The following is a 17,876-nucleotide window of genomic DNA, read 5'->3' on the forward strand; positions in this document are numbered from 1 at the left end:
CAGGTATGAAAGATATCAGTTTTCACTTCAAATAATGATGCTAGAGGTTACAATTTTCCCAAGACTTCCCAAGCACAAGATTATAAAGTTTTAAAGTTACTATTTATTACTATTATTATTTGTTATTATTACAGTACTGAAGATGGAACCCAGAGCTACACTGAGCTACATCCCCAGTCATTTTTTATTGTTTTAATTTGAGACAGGGTCTAAGTCACTAAGTTTCCCAGACTAAGTTTGAACTTGCAATCCTCCTGCCTAGCCTCCCCAAAGTGCTGCAATTGCAGGTGTGTGCCACTATGTCCATATTAGCTTTTTAAAAAATCTTTGCTGATGTCAAAACAGGGATAACTTTCAGTTTTAAAATTCCACATTTGTTCAGGTGTCAAGTGAGATTAAAAGCCTTTTCTTATATTTTGACCATTGTTTCTTCTTTTGTTAATTGCTTTCTTACAATTGCTTTCTTCTCTGCTTTTTCTCCTGTCATTCATTTTTAAAGTTCTATATGTAATGGTGTTATTAATCTTTTCACTTTTCTTATAACTATTATCCTAGTTAATATTTTAATTTTTGTGCTTTGGAAAATCATTGGGAGATAGGAACCTAATGTGTTTTTGTTTGTTTCTCTGTTTGTGACTTATGCTATGTTGTGAAGTCCTTCCTCCTCCCATACCATAATCCTATGTGCCCAGATATTTAGGACTAGCACTTCTATGATCTTGTCTTCTGCCCGAAAGTGTTGCTCTGAATAGCCCCCTGGAGTTCACCTGCGTGTAGGATGTGAAGTACAGACCCACTTCTGTTCACCTCCCAGACAGAAAGTCCTTTGTCCCATTAGCACTGACACAAGATCCTACCCAATCATGTACTAAATTCCTGTTCAGACACTTGAGTCTATTTCTAGACTCTCTTCCAGGACAAGCCCTGCGTGTTTTAAATATGTTTAAAGCATATTATGAAGCTACAGTTATTTAAAATATTAACTATCCAGCAGAACAAGCTCTTTTACCTTGATAATCTTTTTCCAACTTGGTTTTGAGATGAACTTAGAACTACTTTGTCAGATTTTCCCAACTCTATTCCTAGTCAGAAAAATAAAAATTTGGTAGACTATCTTTTGGGGTAAGTGCATTCTTTTAAATATGCTCAGTCCTATCAAATTTCCATGCTTATTGTTTGGTTGCTTATTTTGACATGATTTTCAGTCCACAGAAAAGTTCCTAGGACAACACAGAGAATCCCTGATTTGATCCCTGAGACCCTCCCCTCCAATCTGTCCTTTATAGATACAGGGTTTGCCACATTAGCTATTTTCTTTAGAGGAAAGCACCACCTTTCTCTGACCTTGTGACCCAGCACCCCTAAGTCCTTCAGTCTGTCACCTGCCTCCCAAAGCACATCCTCCGTGACTGCCATGCATCTCATCCAATTAAGAAGCCTCTGCCCACGCACTTTTTCTTTTCTTTTGTGGCCCAAGATCTGGTCCAGGAACAGGCTCTGCTCATAGTTATCATATGCCATCAGCCTCTTCAAAGGGAGCTGTCTCCTAATCTTTCCTTTCTCCCATGACCTTGCAAGTTGTAAGGAGACTGCAGAGCTTTCATTCCATAGGCTGAACCCTCACCTAGGTCTGCTCGATGTTTCCTCAGGGCAGAAGTCTCGGAAATTAGGGTTGTGCTCTTGACACTGCATCCCATCAGGAGGTCCCCCGGGCCACCCATCCTGCTGCTGCCATGCTGACCCAGACTTGTCATGTCGGATCCCTCTGCTGCCTCTGCTGTCAAGGCCTTACAGTGGTTGTCAAATGGCAGTTATTCCCTAATTTCACCTCCTCTATGAATCGATAATTATCAAATGAAGAGTTTTGCCTTCTCTGTTTAGCTTTGTATTCATTTATTTGGTTACATTAAAGAGGCCCCAAGGTTCACATATATTCCTTGGTGTCCCCATTTATTTTGGTGTTCAAAATGACTAGATTTGAATGCCCTTCAAACTGACCTTCCCATACTTTCAACATGTCTCTTTATTCTCTCTTTTTTACTTTCTGGCCTGATACTTCAAGTGATCTCATTCTGTCTTCATCCTTGACCTGTTCCTCTTATTGGAGATCAGTATTAGAAACCAAGATCTGGGTGCTGGGGTGTTTGTTGCTACAGAGGTATCATTTCTTCGAGGTACACTCAGTGCATAGAACACATCTTCAGATGCATGTGTAACTCTAAAATTTTACATATTTACTTAAAAATTTTAAATTATTCATGGAAATCTATTAAAAACCTAACAAGTTTGTATTCCTACTTCCAATTTCAGCATGTGAGAATTCTTTATAGCCTTCCTTTGTCCCTGCTTAGAAATCACACTCAGGAGCGAGTGACCTGGTTCTTCCTGTGTTTGACATATGTGTGTGCATTTATTCAGTTGCTGAGCTTTGATCCCAGGATAATCTTCCTCCCAGTCCTTTTGGCTGCTTCTTGCTGTGTGCCCCAGCCCTCCTGCAGGCCCCTTACACCTTACATCTTTCAGCTTGCACTGGGATAGGAATGTCTGTCACCCATTGTTTATGAAAACAACCCAATCTTTGGCAAATTCATATGAATGAGAGTTGGGAAACAGAGCAGAGCTCCCACGTTGCATGGCATGGGCAGTGAACCCAGGACTCAGCCTCCATGACTTGCATCAGTTCATATCAGAGTCTTGCAGACTCCAAGAGACAATGGTAACCAGTGCTGGTGCTGAGAGAAATCCCTTCCTGTTCAAAGCCAAGACATGGCAATTGGATGAGGTGGGTTGAGTGCGTTCACCAAGATCACATAGCCAACTGTCCCTGCCCTGGGTGACATTTGAGGTTCAGGTAAGAGTGAGGTCCCAGAGGATGCCCTTTGATTCCTCAGGTGTCACCAACAGGACTAGGATGTGAGCTGGCACCCTGTCTGTCCTACAAGGTGAAGCAGGCTCAGGGCTGACACAACTCCTGGAACTCTAGGTTTTGAATGTTCTCACAGCAGACCTGGAGGGGCCAGGCTCACAGAGGGCCAGCATCCGCCCTACTCTGTACCCTGATCTGTGCGCATGTTGAGTTTGTGTGTGAGACAGCAGCTGATAAAGCATTACTATAGTCTAAACTGGTGTTTCACAAAAATTAACTCAGAATGCATCATAGACCTAAATGTAAAGCAGAAAACCATAAAACTCTGAGAAGATAACAGGGAACAGCCAGATGACCTTGGGTTTGATGATGACTTTTTAGATGTGACATCAAAGGCATAATCCATGAAAGTAAGAACTGAAGTTGGACTTGATTAAAAACAGTGAAGAGGATGGGCAGAGTAAATAGGTGACAGGGTTTCCACTGACCAAAGGGTCTGGCAAGGCCTGTCGTGTTGGATCTGATGAGGACAGAGAATAAGCAGAGCTTTGGGAGGAGTCTCAGCATACCCCCAAGGGCGCCAGAGAGAGGGAGTGGCTGGGCAGGAAGACAAAGCAGGAGGTGGCGGGATGGTGCTCCAGAGGAGGGCCTTCCATCTGGTCATGGAGGGTGCTGGTGACAGTGAGGGGCCCAGGAGCACGTGAGAAAGCTTAGGCAGGTTTAGGTTTCATGACACACAGAGGTTCAGGAGATCAGAGTTGGGGAAGAGGCCAGCCAGACACTGAGGGCACCTGTAGTGGGGAGCAGGTATAGCCAGGACTGGCACCCAGCCCTAGCTTTAAATGGCCAATGAGGAGTCTCTGTCTGCCTTGGAACCCTCTGGGATCCCTGTCCCCTGTCTTATAGTGTGACAGCCCCCACTGGAGGATATGCTACTGCAAACTTCTTGTGCTTGAGAGGCACTCAGACACCTAGGCCTTGGGCCTTGGCCTAGCCAGCCACACTGGCACTGCTGGTATCTGTGGGGGTGGCCGAGGCAGGACCCTAGACAGGCAGGGAGGCTGTGTCTGCTTCTTGTTTGTCAACCATTGGTGGTGAGCACCTGATTGCTGTGCATACCTCAGCCACAAGGTTGAGGAGTGAGGATGAGCCCTGGGTCAGCAGGGCAAGGGCTAAGTTGGGGGTGCAGGAGCCCGGTTGAGCTCAGGAGCAGAGTGTAGAGGAGAGGAAGCAGAGCACAGCTGGATCAAGATGCATGCCTGGCTGACCAGGGGCTGAGTGCGTGCCTTGGGTCCACCTGCATAGTTGCAGCCCTATGCCAGACATCTTGGGTATCTAGTACAGCAGACCCAGCTTCTGCCCCCAGGATCTGTAGCAAACCAGAGCCCCAGTGACTCTTAATTAATTATTGATGCCCTGCCTACCTCAATTTATTTATGGACTATCTGCTTCCTGCTTAGGATTCTGTGTGAACCTGTAGAAACCAAGGTAATAAACTGTGGTTCTTGCTTCCAGGCCTACCGTCTAGCAGGGAGACAGCCCCTGAAAGGTCCCTTGGAGGTGTGCAGGACAAGGTGACCACAGGTCAAGAACACTTCCCCCTAGTGGGAGGGGTAAGAGGTGAGACCACAGTTAAAGAGGACACCTGTTCAGATACACTGGGGGAAGTCATATAGGCTTGTGCATCCCTTAAGGGGGATGCAGAGGATGCACCAAGAGGAGGAGCCTGGGTACAGGCTAGGGACATATTGAGAGGATGGCCCGTGGGACTTCTCTCCCTACTGACTGACTTAGCTACCAGGGACAGGGGGTAAATGACTTTGGAGGGAGAAAGACAAAAGAGTGGCCCATGGTAGACCTGTGGGCCATGCATGACACATTATAGATCCAGCACAACACACAGTAGGCCTACAGTGTATTTGTACAACTGCTACCCCCAGTGTAACAATCTCTGTAAAAGCACAGTGGACTTGAGCTGTGAGACAGTGGTTTCCGGGCTACCTGCAGAGCAAGCTGCCCGAGGCCCAGAAGATACAGCAGCTCCCTCAGAGCAAGAACCTGTGCCTGGGGCTGGCAGGAGCCTATGTAGAAGGGGCAGAGATTCTTTGTGCTTGATTCCACTTAACAGGCACAACAAAGGGCTGAAGATTTCTAAATCAGGGGCTGACTTAAGATCCAGTTATTTGTCAGCCCTGTTAGTGGCAGAGTGAGTAGGCCAGAGAGAGTAGGAGGAGCATCAGAATTCAAAGTGCAGTGAGGTGAAGAAGAGGGATCTGAAGTAGAGCAGGGCTAGAGAAGGGAGAAGAGGTTCGTAAGAGAGTTAAGAGCCAAGTGAACGAACACAGTGCCACCTACACTTTCCAGATCCCCGGGACCTTCCCTCTGCTTTACACTTGCCTGGGCAGTGTCAGATCACACCCTGCCACACCCAGTATACTCTCCCTCTCTGTGTGGCAGGGCGTCGCTCCTTTCCATGCATGTGGTCTCTGCTTCCCTGAGCTCAGCTCCTGGGAAGTGACCCTTTCCAGGGCAGGTGTATGTGGCCGATGGCTGGGCAGAGATGATGGGGGAGGACTGTGCTGAAGATGGGCCCAGGGGTCTGGAGAGAAGTGGACAGGTGCTTGAGAGTTGCCAGTAGGCTGCTGGGCCCCAGGAACAAAGCAGAGAAGATGGACAGCTCAGCCTGGAGATAAAGGGGCCCGCACCCTTTGGTGTGAGTTGAGAGGCAAGTCATTCTGTAGCTTCTGGGCACAAAGCACTTAGTGTAAGATTCAGGGACTCACTGAGCCATTAGGGGAGATGCAGTCAGGCACTCTGGAGCTGACCATTCAGTCTGTTTCCAGTATAAAAACTGGTGTTCTCGAGAATAGGCAGGAAAGCAGCTGAGCTCTCTCCAGCCAGCACCACACCCCAAGCCAGACAAGCACTCCTAGGATCTCCTAGGGCTGCGGGTGTCTCAGCAGGCCAGGGCTCTCATCCCCAGTGGCAAAATTTCACACATACCTCTGGCTGGCGAATGCCTGGGAGCTCTAGAAGTCAAGGCAGCCTTGGGACTGTTCTCTGTCGTCTTCTAGGTGACTCCAGTCAAGTCTCTTTCCTTAAACTGAAGTGAAGCTACAATTTGGGTGGGCGATCCAGGCATTGGAGTTCTAGGAGTGGCTGCCATCACCTCGGGCTCTCCTCACCTGGCCCCCCATGTACTCAGGGAGCTGCCCACCCCAGGCCTATGAAGTAGGACACTGACATGGCCTGCACTGTGTCACTGGTGCCACCAGGAGGACTTCCCAGGATGGCAAACTGGCTGCATGCTTTGAGTCCATGGCAATTTCCTGGGCTCAGATTCCTCCCCTGGCCGGACATGCCAGGACATAGCACCCAGCCAGACAGAGTTTGCCTGCATGAGCTGCTCCTGCTCCTCAACAGTAACCCTGGAGCCCTGTCCCGCACACAGGCCACAGGCTTCTGCCCCATTGCCTGGGCGAGAACATTGCCTGCTGCTGAAGCTTCTGTCCTGGTGAAGGGCAGTGGTAGACCCGGGGACAACCATGGGTAAGAGGATCTGATATGCTTTGGTTTCCCCAGGGGGTGGTCACCCAGGGTCTTCAGGCAGGGTCCCCAGGTTGCAGCCGAGAGGGGCCCAAGTGCCACACTGAGGAGCTAGGCCCTCTCTAAGCCTTATGGTCCTAGGCCACTGCAGATAGCTGTGACTGTGCTCATCCTCAGGGAAAGTCCCTGGGGGACAGGGCCAAGACACTATCTTTAAGGGCTCTGCTTACTGTAATCACTTGGGAAATATCTGCTACTTGAGCAGATATTGACTGGTGGTTACCTTCTGTGATCAGAGTGCAGTTCCACAGTGCATACCATGGAGTTTCTTACCAAAAAACGTTTGGTGACAGGAGCCAAGGTGACAGCACTGCACGAGGGACAGTAGCTCTTTTAGGGGGAATCTCGGCTCACAGTGAAGCATTCTTGTGCAGTTGGCTGGGCAGAACAGCCTCGCCTTGGGTTCAGGTCCCATCACTGGGACAGTGGGACTGAAGCAGAGGTGGGAGGGCAGACCTGATGGTGCCATAGCGCCTGTGTGGCCTGGCTTTAGAAAGACTGCTCTGTTTATATGGCAGAGAGCAGAGCTGCCTAGGCAGACTGGAGAAGGGAGGCAAGAGGCAGGAGAGGATGAGATTTCCTGGGGGAGAAAAACAGCAAGGGTCAAAGTGCTAGGTACCCAGGCGAGTTGCCTGTGTGACAGGTCCTTGCTAGGGTGTTAGGCAGTGGCACTACGCTTCCAACACCCCTGGCAGCCCGAGGCAGAGCACAGCCCCAAGGAATCTAAGGCGGTCTCTCATCAGCATAATTTTCTCCCAACACCAAAGGTCACTGTGAGCCTGCCCCTTCCTTCCTCACCCACAAAACCAGAAAGTGCCAGGACTGGGCCCTTCCACACATCCAGCATATGAGAGGTCTCTCGGGGGAAGGTGCAAGTCCTTTCATTTTTTTTCTAACAAAGGGACCAAGACAGGAATGGCCTTTCCCATTTCTCTCTCTCTCTCTCTCTCTCTCTCTCTCTCTCTCTCTCTGTGTGTGTGTGTGTGTGTGTGTGTGTGTGTACATTCATGAGAGAGGGAGGGGGAAAATGTCCAAGAGATACCTGTCATAGGCCACCTGTCTTGCATTCTGCGTCTGTGAAGCAGAGGGTGTCCCTTTGTGTTCCTATATCCCCCCTCCCCCACGGCAGAGCACTTCCTGGGTGCCCTCGCCTGGCTGAGGCTCTCTGGTAACTTCTCTCCTGCCTGAGGGCGGGGCAGCCAATAGCAATCCCGAGTGGCATGTTGATTGATGGCAGGATCTCCAGGTTCCACTTATCCAGGCTGAATGGCAGTTTGTCAATAGCAGACAGTTAACCAAGTCCTTAGTTACCAGCTGGTCTCATCTGCCCTCAGCCCTGGCCTCGGGTTAGAGCAAAATCCTCTTCAGAGCAGCTAGATTGGACCTGACGAAGATGAATGTCTAATGCACTTGGAATCTCCTCACTGCTGCCTGTAATAAAAAGCCTGCTCCATAGATGCACCCCCCTGCCAATGTTGCTCTGAAATTAAATATCAGGAGGACATATAATAGCCCAATTCCACACCAGGCCAATATTATCAGATTGATGTCAACAGCGATAATAGAAGAAGGATAAGTTGATGAGATTCCATTTATTAAATAAAATAAAGAGTGCACACGGAGGGTTTGGGGCCGCACATGAGCAGGCTGGGGTGCACTCTATAGGAGACTCAGTTGGAAGCAGAGAGAGATGCCTGGGTTTGCTCCCTGGTCTTCTCCCTGTGCTGACGGTGGAGGCAGCTGCAGTGGGGAAGATGGAAAACACCACCCAGCTCTGACCCAGGCCAGTAATTCTCCCGACTCTGCTGCCTTTTGTTCCCTTGCATGGCTGGTGGTGCTGGCCTCCCAGGATGCTCCTGTCCTCCTCCTTCCCTCCCTACCTGGACTCTTGCCCAGGACCTCCCTCCCTACAAGGACAGACAGGCAGCTTTGGCCTCCATTGCTGCAAAGCCCTGCCCACTGCATGGTTTGGGCTTGACTCTCTCTGTCTTCTTTGTATGCTTGCTTATCTCTTCTTGTGGGAGCCTGTGGGCTTTTCTAAAGATAGAGTGGAACTAAAATGACATAGTGTGAAGCCAGACACAACAATCCCTTATTCTGCCTCTGTCTTACTGCCACATGGCTTTGGGCAAGCTACCTAACCTCACCCAGTCTCCACTGGCAGAACGGTACAGTAATGCCAGCTCACAGAGTAGGTGTGGATATTCCCAGGACCTAGTGTGTGGCTGGCTTGGTAGGAGGGATTCTGAATGACCCAGGAGGGGTTCTGAGTGGGTATGGGTTCTACATGGGGCTAGAATATTCAGGGCTGTGGGCCTGCCCAGACATACTTCCAAAGGGGCCAGAATGTTCCACACCTGCTGTATACCAAATTGGAAATGCACTCTTTGTCTTGTCCTCTGCCACAGCCTGATCCTCACTCCTGATGTCATAACACACAGAGCTTCCTGGGGAGCAAGAAAAGGCCCCTTCCCTTGATCACCAGGTAAACCAGGGCATAGTTATTCATCTCTCAGTGTAGATAAGACCTCACAGGGAGGGGCTGGGGATTTAGCTCAGCAGCATAAGCGCCTGCCTTGCAAGGAGGCAGTCATGAGTTCAATCCCTGGTACCGATAAAAAGGAAAAAGAAAAAGAAAAAAGACCTCACAGGGAGCAGGATCAGAACACCGTGCAGAGCTTGGAAGAGAGCCTGATGCATAGTAGGTGCTCACAGACACACAACAGCTATTGCTCCAGTAAAGTTGGCTGTGGTTCAAGAACAAGTGTCACCCTCTGTTGGAAAGTGGACCCAGGGAATATCTGTTACCCACCTAAGGCTGCTCATGCTGCCCTGGGTTCCCTCTTCTGCCTGACAGGGTGGATTTCCTGGGCTACTGTCACCAAGTGACATGACTTGAATGCTTTCAGACAACAAAAATGTGTCTCTTGTCATCGTAAGGCCCTGAGTCCAGAAGAGTGGAGGTTTGTGCCGCCCAGGCCTGCCAAGGGCTTAGAGAGACTCTGCTCCAGGGCCTTGGCCACACTTCCGTGCTGCTGATGGTCCCCATGCTCCTCAGCTGATTGGAACATTGCTCAATTTCTACCGCCATCCTGAACTGGATTTCTATGGGCCATGCTACTCCACTGTGATCTCAGTCACTGGTCACATCTGTGATCTTTGCCCATGTCCTGAGGGCACAGGAAGGATGTGACTTTTGAGGAGGTCCCACCATGGTCTTGGTGGTGTGCAGAAGATTGTTCCAAGCTCTGGTGTGGTGCTTTCTCCCAGCAGCAGTTCCAATTATGCCACATACTGTCCACCAGAGTGGAGAGGACAAGCTTATGTTACAAGAAGGCCAGACACAGCCAGTGCACTGGTGGATAAAGATGCATTTCCTTCCGCCACTGCTGGTGACCTGGGTTTCTGTGTTTCCCAGAGGGTAGTGGTTCTAGCATTGACACTTTCACCAAATCTGTGAGTTGGATCTTGCTAGCCTAGTCTAGATCATGCGGTCCAATCTTGGCTTCCTGGGCCAGGTCTGAACTGGGTCTTGGATAGTCTCAGCACTGACTTTAGAGGGAGGCACAGTTTGAGGTCAAGTTCCCTACTGCAAGCCCAACACATGCAGTGCACTTCCCCAAGGCTTCCATGTCTCCATGCTTCTCTACCAAGTGCTGCCAATAACCCACCTTCCTGCAAGCACACTCTCCTCCACCCCAAACCCCGGCTCTGCCTCATTCTCCCACACTGGCAGCTAGCATTCGTGGCAGCAGCACTTCACAAGCATAGCATGTGCTGCCACTGTCATGTGAGGTCACTGTTCCCACTGCATATATGTGGCCAGGAGTGACAGGACTTCATTTCCCTGCAGCCTAAGAGAGCAGACATCCTGCACACTGACCAGGTGATATGGTCCCCTTCACAGCCACACAGACCTTTGATCTTGTGTATCCTCACTGCAGCAAAAAGGCCCTCTGGTAGGAGTCTGGGCTGAAAAGTCTAGGCACCCCATAAATATGCACTTGATGATCAGCAGTTCTCAGGCCAAGTGTTGCCGCAAATCGGAGCTGGTTTGTATGCCTGGTAGAAGGACATCGGGGCCAACTTCTAGGTGGGTTGGCCAGGGAGCCCAAACCTCCTTCATGGATGGCTTGACCCCAGCCCATCACTGTCTTGCTTCAGAGAAAGCCCTCATTCCAGAAGCACTGCTGTCCCTGTCTTATCTCATTCAGAGCCTCTGTATGGATGAGTGGGTGAAATTTCTTCCAGTTGACATTTGCCTACCATTCTGTCTCCTCACACTGTTCCTGATAAATCCCAGAGAGAGGCCTCTGTGGGCCCAGGGGTAATACTGGTGTGCTGGGGTTAGATTTCACTGTGGCCCATTTTCTCTTGACTGGGGAGCCCAATAGGTATTCTGGGAGGTTTGCCCTTAAAAGGCACAGGGCCCTCTTCTAGGCACCTGAAGCCACAGAAGGAAGAGACAGGGATATGAATTTGCTTCTCCCTGCTCATTATGGCACCATAGAGTAAGTGTCAATGTCTCTGGTGTCCCTCAGAGAGGGAAGGGCTCAGGGTTGGAGCTCTGGCTCAGGCTGGATCACTGCGCCTCTACCTGGCACCTTCTATACACAGGTCAAGAAGCTCACACCAGGTGACAGTTCAGGAAACTGTCTTTGCAGACCCAGAAGCTTTACCCGACTTGGTCTCTGTGGGTGCTCAATGCTAGTGATGGGTCCCACTTCACACAGAGCTGTGCTACAGAAAGGGGAAAAAGATCCTGGGCTCTTAGAAGCTGTGTGTCCCAGCAGAGCAAGAATGGGTCAGGACTTAAGACATTCTCAGGAGGGACAGCATGTAAGGAAGGTAGAAGAGGATGGATTAGCATGCAGGTGACAGGAAACAGCATAAGACACCGGTGGTCACAGCTGTATTGATCACCCCTGCATAGGGAAGGTGCTCCTTTTCCCACTTTCCTAAGAAAGAAGCCTGTGACTTCCAAGGGCTCAAAGGTGCACAGTAATTACCAGAGCAGGAAGCCAGAGAGTCCTTGCAAGGCCAGATGCCACCATGAGCTCTGGCTCTAAGAACGTGGTGTTAAAGGACCAGGCCTGAACACAGCCATGCAAGAAGACTCTTAAATAAAGAAACCGAGCCATACTATGAGCATTTAGGGAGGGATGTGGGGTGACCCCGTGCACCCCAGCTGTGGTCTTGCTGCAGACACCTCAGAATCGTCAGATGGACACCAGCAATGGGAGCCTCCAGGGCTGAGAGCTGGAGCTGTGTCCAAGGGACCTGTCCTATATATGAGGACAGAGGTGATGCAAAGACAAAACCCTCACGTGTACTTCTGAAAGAGACTGTGTGGTGCGGAGCAGGACCACACACCTGCATCTCTACACCTCCCTCAGTGACCCCCACCACGGTGCAGTCAAATTCTGAATGACCTGCAGCAGGGTACTGCAAGCCTACCTGTGCTGGGGCAAGCCTGTGCGACCTGGGCACAGGGCCTACTCAGAAAGGAAACCAGTAGAATGAGGTGAGCCAGGGAATGGAAATAAACATCCTCCTGCCTCCTAACTGCGTGACCTCTCTTCCCATGCCACAGAGTCCTTATGTGCAAGGAGGTGGTGATAACTAGGGGCATATGCCGCAGGGCAGAGGTGCTCAACAATGAGTGTGCATGGGAAGCGTGTATCACATGTGAGGGAGAAAGGGGGGAAAGGTGACAGGACTAGAAGAACCTGGAAGGAGTGGAGCCGATCCAAGTATACTGTGTTTTGTTTTCTTGTCATGTGTTTTTGTTTTTTTTTTTTTTTTTTGTACCAGGGATTGAACTCATGATCTCGCTGCTTGCCAGGCAGGCACTTACACTGTTGAGCTAAATCCCTGGCCGCTTGTCATTTATTTTTATTTCACAATTTTTTAAAAAGTAAGAATATTCATTTTTCATACGTTCTAAAACTACTTTGATAAAGGAAAACTAGTCAAGTACTTCAAAATATTTCCATAGTTCTCTCAGAAATACAAATCACAAAATGTTTTATTTCTTTTTGTACATTTCTGTAGGTTTCTAGTTGTCGTGTTTCACATCTATTCCTTTTAAGTCAGGAAAATAGTGTTTTGTAAGAAAATGAATGCAGTGTATACATCATGTGGTTAAATGCCTGGAGGTGGCTGACCTGGGTGCATCTGGCTTCTGGAGGTGCTCAGGCTGCAGTGCAGTATGGAGCTGTAACTCACAGCCAGTGCTTGATTCCTGCACAGTGTGAGCCTCAGTCCCTCCAAGGATGTACCCCACTGTGTCCTTTATGGCCTCGGATAGGTTACATAGGCACTGGTGGACCTCCAAGGCTCTGCTGCCATCTGGCACAAGGGTGTAAAGTGAACCTGAGCCTCTTCCCTCCGGGCCCTGGGGAGTGGGCTGGCCCAGCTGGCTCTGAGCTAGTCTGCCTGCTCTTATCACCTGCAGGCCCCGCAGGGTGGAGCCCGTGTGCTCAGGGCTGCAGGCCCAGATCCTTCGCTGCTACCGTGACCACGCACACGAGGTGCTGCTGTGCTCGGACCTGGTCAAGGCCTACCAGCGCTGCGTGTGTGCGAGTGCTGCCCACAAGGTAAGGCTGCCTGCCTTGGGCACAGGGCCCTGCCTGTGCCCCAGAGAGGAACCTCAGTCACTTCCTGCTTCAGAGCCTCTGCCTGCTTGCTCTCCCATGAATGGTCTGACTCAGCACAAGGAGAGGTCTCACCTTCCAAGGGGCCTGTACCAGTTAAGGGTATCCAAGTGCCCAGATTCCTGCCTTTGGGGATGATGAGTGAGAAGAGGTTGACTGAGGACAGAGACAGCCCCATGGAAGGGGCGGAATGGGTGTTAGGCCTAAGGGAAACCAGCCCAGGCCGTCCTCAACCTGAGGGGTGCCCAAGCTTCCCCTCGCTCTCTGGCCCTGCAGTAGATCTGTTCTCTGGCTGTCTGTGGCTGCTGCCCTCTCTTCTCAGTGGTCCCATCCTCCTGCCCAAGCCTCATCCCATCCTCTGGTGCCACAGGCTACTCCAGCCTGCACCTGACCCTTGTGCACCCCACACATTACCTCCTACCTAGGGAGCCTCACTCATTCAGGGGCTTCTGGGCAAGGACTTTGCCGGAGGGCTGTTGTGTTGGATAAGGTGTTTCAAAAAGTGTGGGACAAAGGTCTTCCTCTAGGAAAGCTATTGCTTTTATGGGGTGAGGATTAGAACTGAGAATGGAACCCAGGACCTCATGCTAGGCGAGTATTCTGCCACTGAGTAACATCCCTAGGCCATTTTCATTTTATTTTGAGATGAGGTCTCATTAAATCATCCAAGTTGACCTCAAACTTGTGATTCTCCTGCCTCAGCCTCCCTAGTGCCTGGGGTTATTGGCATGTGTCACCATACTGAACAGAAAAGCTTCTTTCAGCTGGGGATTTATCTCAGTGGCATAAGCGCCTGCCTGGCAAGCATGAAGAGCATGAAATTGTATGATCCCTGGTACCAAAAAATAAACATAAAATAAGTAAAATAAAATATAAAAAAGTTTCTTTTGCCAAAGTTGGAGACAGGGTACTTTAGGTGCCTGGGATGACAAGGGCCAAGGGCTTTTTGGCTGGGGCTGTGCCATAGTTTTCATAGCATATTGAAACCCTGGGGACCATCTCCAGCACTATGACAAATAAAAAGGGCTGTAGTCGGAGGCCGTGTGTTCTTCAGCTGTCTGGAGGCTTTCCCATTGCCTGTACAGTCTTGCAGGCCTAGGCCTTGTGAGTGTACCCAGGCTGCTAATGCCTGCCAGGTGCAACCCACACCAGTGAGTGCCCCATCCCTGTTAGCCCAACGGCTGCCCTGTGGGATGGGTGGACACAGAGACTCAAGCAGCTGGGTGGACACAGAGACTCAAGCAGCTGTCACAGTGTGAAGCCCAGGGTGGAAGAGAAAAAATGTGTGCCCAATTTCAGGGCAAGCGCAGAAGAGTCTGTGTCAGCCCCACTGACTTGTGGACTGAGGAGCTGGGCACCTGCCAGCAACCAGGGTCTTGGTCTCCTACCTGTCAGCAAGGGCCAGGCTGGCCCCAAGCCCTCTCCCTGCCCCAGCCGCTGGTCTTCATTCTCTGGTTTCCACCGAGGGGAGGACTCACATCTTGATGTGTCTCACAACAGGCAGCTCCTCAGCTCCTGACCCTGCCCTCTGTCCTCCCTCCTGTCTCCCCACCCCCACAGGCCTGTGGTGATTCTCAGCCCTGCTGCCCCCACAGCATACTCTTAACAAGCTTGTCTCACGTGTGTGTTTTCATCATACCAGTGATGTGAGGCAGGCAGAATACAGGAAGCCCCAGCATTCTGGGGTCCAGATGCCCAATGGGCTCTGGGCTACCGCCAGACCTGGCCTTGCTTTCCAGACCCTCACCACACTAGCATTAGAGAGCACACTGGAGATGAACAGCTGTCCACCACAGAGGCCAGCCTGGGTGCCCGCGCTTTCTGGAGCATGCAAAGTGGCACCCCGTGCCTGAGTCACAGTGAGGTTGGAGAAGGCCTCACTGTCCTCTGCCTGTCCCCATCATGTGAGGCTCCTGGGAGCAAGAAGAAGGAGGACCTCAAGAGGGATTTGCTTCTAGGAGTGGCCGGGTGACGGGGACAGAGGCTTCTGGTGGAACAGCTGGGTGGCCACTGTGCTCTCTCCAGCGATAGCTCAGACACCTACAGGGGCCTCAGCCCCAGGGCATATGTATGGACTATGCTGAGCCATTCAGGTGGGGACAGCAAGGCAGCCTTGGTGAGGAGAGTGGAAGCACAGCTGTGCCCTGGGGGAGGCAGGCTGCCTGGCTCTTTGCTGGCTCAGGAGCCTAGAATGTCCTGCCTGCTGGGATAGCTTTGCTAATGCATCCCTCAAGACTTGTGTGCTACTGAGCAGGGAGATGTGAGCAGGATGCCAAGGCCACTAGGAGCCAAGGCTCAGGACTATGAGATCAGGCCGCAGGAGCCATGACTGAACTCTGACCTTCCCTTTGCAGGGCTGAGGAGCAGCTACCACATCTGGTACCAGGGACCAGCTTGCAGCTGTGACCAAAAGACCAGCCACGGGACCACAGACACAGACTGCAGGCCATGCCACCGTGCCCTGCCCTTCCTGAGGGCATTGCATATCCTCTGAGCACGGCCACCATGTATTTAGGAAACAGCATGTGCTGCTGTCTGAAAACAAATAAAGCAGATGCCTTTGTTTTCAGTCATTCTCTTGTGGGCCAAAGTCCTTGCGGCCTGCTCTTGTGTCCAGCCCTCTGCTGGACGCTGGTGTCACAGAGCTGAATGCGATGGGCTACTCCCTTTGGGGAGTCCCTCGTCCAAAAGGGAAGACACACAAAGCCTGTGACTACCCTGCAGCAGCACAGGGCCATGGAGTAGCAGGTATGAGAGGGAGGAGGGAAGCTTTCTCCCCGGGCAGAGCGGGAAACAGGCCAGCTTCCTGGGGAGGTCCCATCTGCCCTGGAGTGCAGAAGGTGACTGGGGTTGCAGGACAGGCCAGATACCAGCTGGAGTAGAGTGTGATGTGAGACCATGTGTGACTCACAGCTGGGGACAATGGGCATCAACGGGGGCAATGCAGGGGCAGCCTGGGGCCAGGCTGAGGTTCAGGATCCTGGGGAATGGGGTCTCTGGCAGGGAGTGGCACCATCCAATTTCCTTGCACTGGGCCATGCTGCCCTTAGGGGGAAGGCATTCTATATGAGGTCAGCCAAGGGTGAGATGTGCAGGGGACAGACAAGGCTGATATAGCTCAGTCACAGGGGCTCTGGATCTGTGGGGCTAGGGAAGAGTTGGGATGACTCCAGGTCTCTGACCAGATTTGGCAGAGTTCACTGCCCACTGAGGAGGGTAGGGGACAGGCAGAGGGGGATGTGCTCACTTGACTCATGTTCCGACTCTGGCCTGTGTCCCTGCATCTTGGCCCTGGGCCACACTGCAGCCTGTGCCATGCCTGAGCAAGAAGTTTGGGGTGGAGCCCGGGGTCCTCTGACCACTCTTCTGGTGACCCTGATTTCCTGCCACAGTTCTCATGGGGATCCCCAAGCCATCTGGAGTTGAGGGCCTGCAGCTTCGACTCAGCTGTGCTGCACAGCACAGAGGTCTGCAGCCCCATCTCCCACACGAGCGTGGAAGGCAAAGCTAGGCAGTCCCTGGCCCCTCCTCAGCAGGTGTAAAGAGCAGTTTCAGCCATGTGCTGGCTGAGCGAGGACACCTGAGATGCCTCTCTGGGCCGTGATGGGAGATATTTCAACCAGTCTAGGAGGGTGTGGGCAGGTGGAAAAGAAGGGCCTGCTGTGTGGAGGGGCCACTGCTTGCCTGGCTTGATCTTGTGACATCAGAGCCATCCTGTTGCACACAGCCAGTCCTTCTGAGCCTCCCCCAGAAGCCTCTGGCTGGCTGGGCTTGGCCAGAGAAGCTTCACTGGCAGGTGGGCCTCGGTGGGAACCGGAGTGCCAGGCTTACACCCTGTGGGCTGGTGCTGCCCCAGCCTGCTCTGGCTGGCTCCATGTGTAAAGAGCCGCCTCCAGATGGCTGATTGTGTAAGGCTGACCTCACGCCTGGCCTCTGAGCCTCCCCTCTGCTAGGCCTTCTCACAATCCTGTGACATTGATGGGTCACAGCCCAGGGGCCCTGAAAGCCTCAGATGTACAGCATGTGGCCTGGCTACCACAGCTTCACTCATTCTCAGCTGGTGCTCAGCAGCTCAGGGACCAGCGCAACAGAGAGGGGCCACCAAGATATGCCCCCTTGCCCTCTGCCCATAGCCTGCCATGCCCAGTTCCCAGTAGCCAGGCTGTGGCAGTGTCGCCGCTGGCCTGACGTCAGTGGTCCTTGAGCTCACAAACACACTGTGCCCTGGGAACAGTGGTGGTGGTTGCATTCTCGAGCCTTACCTGGGACCCAGGTGAAGAGCCAGGAGTGGGGACGGCCTTTCTCCAGGCCCAGGCCTAGGGGTAGGAGAGAGCGCATGTTGGACAAAGGCAGCTCTGTAGAGACTGCTAGGAGCCCAAGCGCCTTAGTCTCCCTGTGCGGGTCCACACTGCCCAGGTCCATCCTTGCTCTTCCCCATAGGACTGCAGAAGACAAAATTACTACATACCTGGTTTGAAGATCATAGTGGGCTTTTGTTTGTGATTCTAGAATCCACAATACTTTGTCCTATAAAATGATGAGTATTTGGTGAGCCAGGCTGAGGAGGTTGCCTTTATAGGCAGAAAGGTACTGAGAGCAACACCAGGATCAGAAAGTAGCCCGGCTGTTTTGAAGTTATTTCCCTTGTAGTTTAAATGGGCTTCCTTAGCATGCTAGGCCTGGGCAGTGCATCCCTTTTGAATGGCTACTGTAAATCTCCTGTGTTTTGGAAAACTGGTAGGTTTCAG

General features: G+C 51.6%; 1 protein-coding gene across 10 annotated transcripts in view; it reads left to right on the forward strand.

The window, feature by feature from the left end:
* The window catches only part of Chchd6 (coiled-coil-helix-coiled-coil-helix domain containing 6), a 235,369-nt gene extending 219,668 nt beyond the window's left edge, over window positions 1-15,701 (forward strand). For 9 of the 10 annotated variants that reach the window (XR_010043705.1, XR_010043707.1, XR_010043709.1 and 6 more), the window contains 2 exons: window positions 12,930-13,071; window positions 15,483-15,701. Coding sequence is in view for 6 of the 10 variants with exons in the window: in XM_063237790.1 (XP_063093860.1) it covers window positions 12,930-13,071; window positions 15,483-15,488 (148 nt within the window). In the remaining 4 variants the exon portion in view is untranslated. Of the gene's footprint in view, window positions 1-8,880; window positions 8,958-12,929; window positions 13,072-15,482 lie in introns of those variants that run through there. The other variant, XR_010043706.1, reaches the window with a different exon arrangement.
* The last annotated feature ends 2,175 nt before the right edge of the window (window positions 15,702-17,876 follow it).

The sequence above is a fragment of the Cavia porcellus genome, unplaced genomic scaffold, assembly GCF_034190915.1.
Source record: "Cavia porcellus strain 051 isolate PalLab524CR breed Dunkin Hartley unplaced genomic scaffold, mCavPor4.1 scaffold_27, whole genome shotgun sequence".
Classification (NCBI taxonomy): Eukaryota; Metazoa; Chordata; class Mammalia; order Rodentia; family Caviidae; genus Cavia; species Cavia porcellus.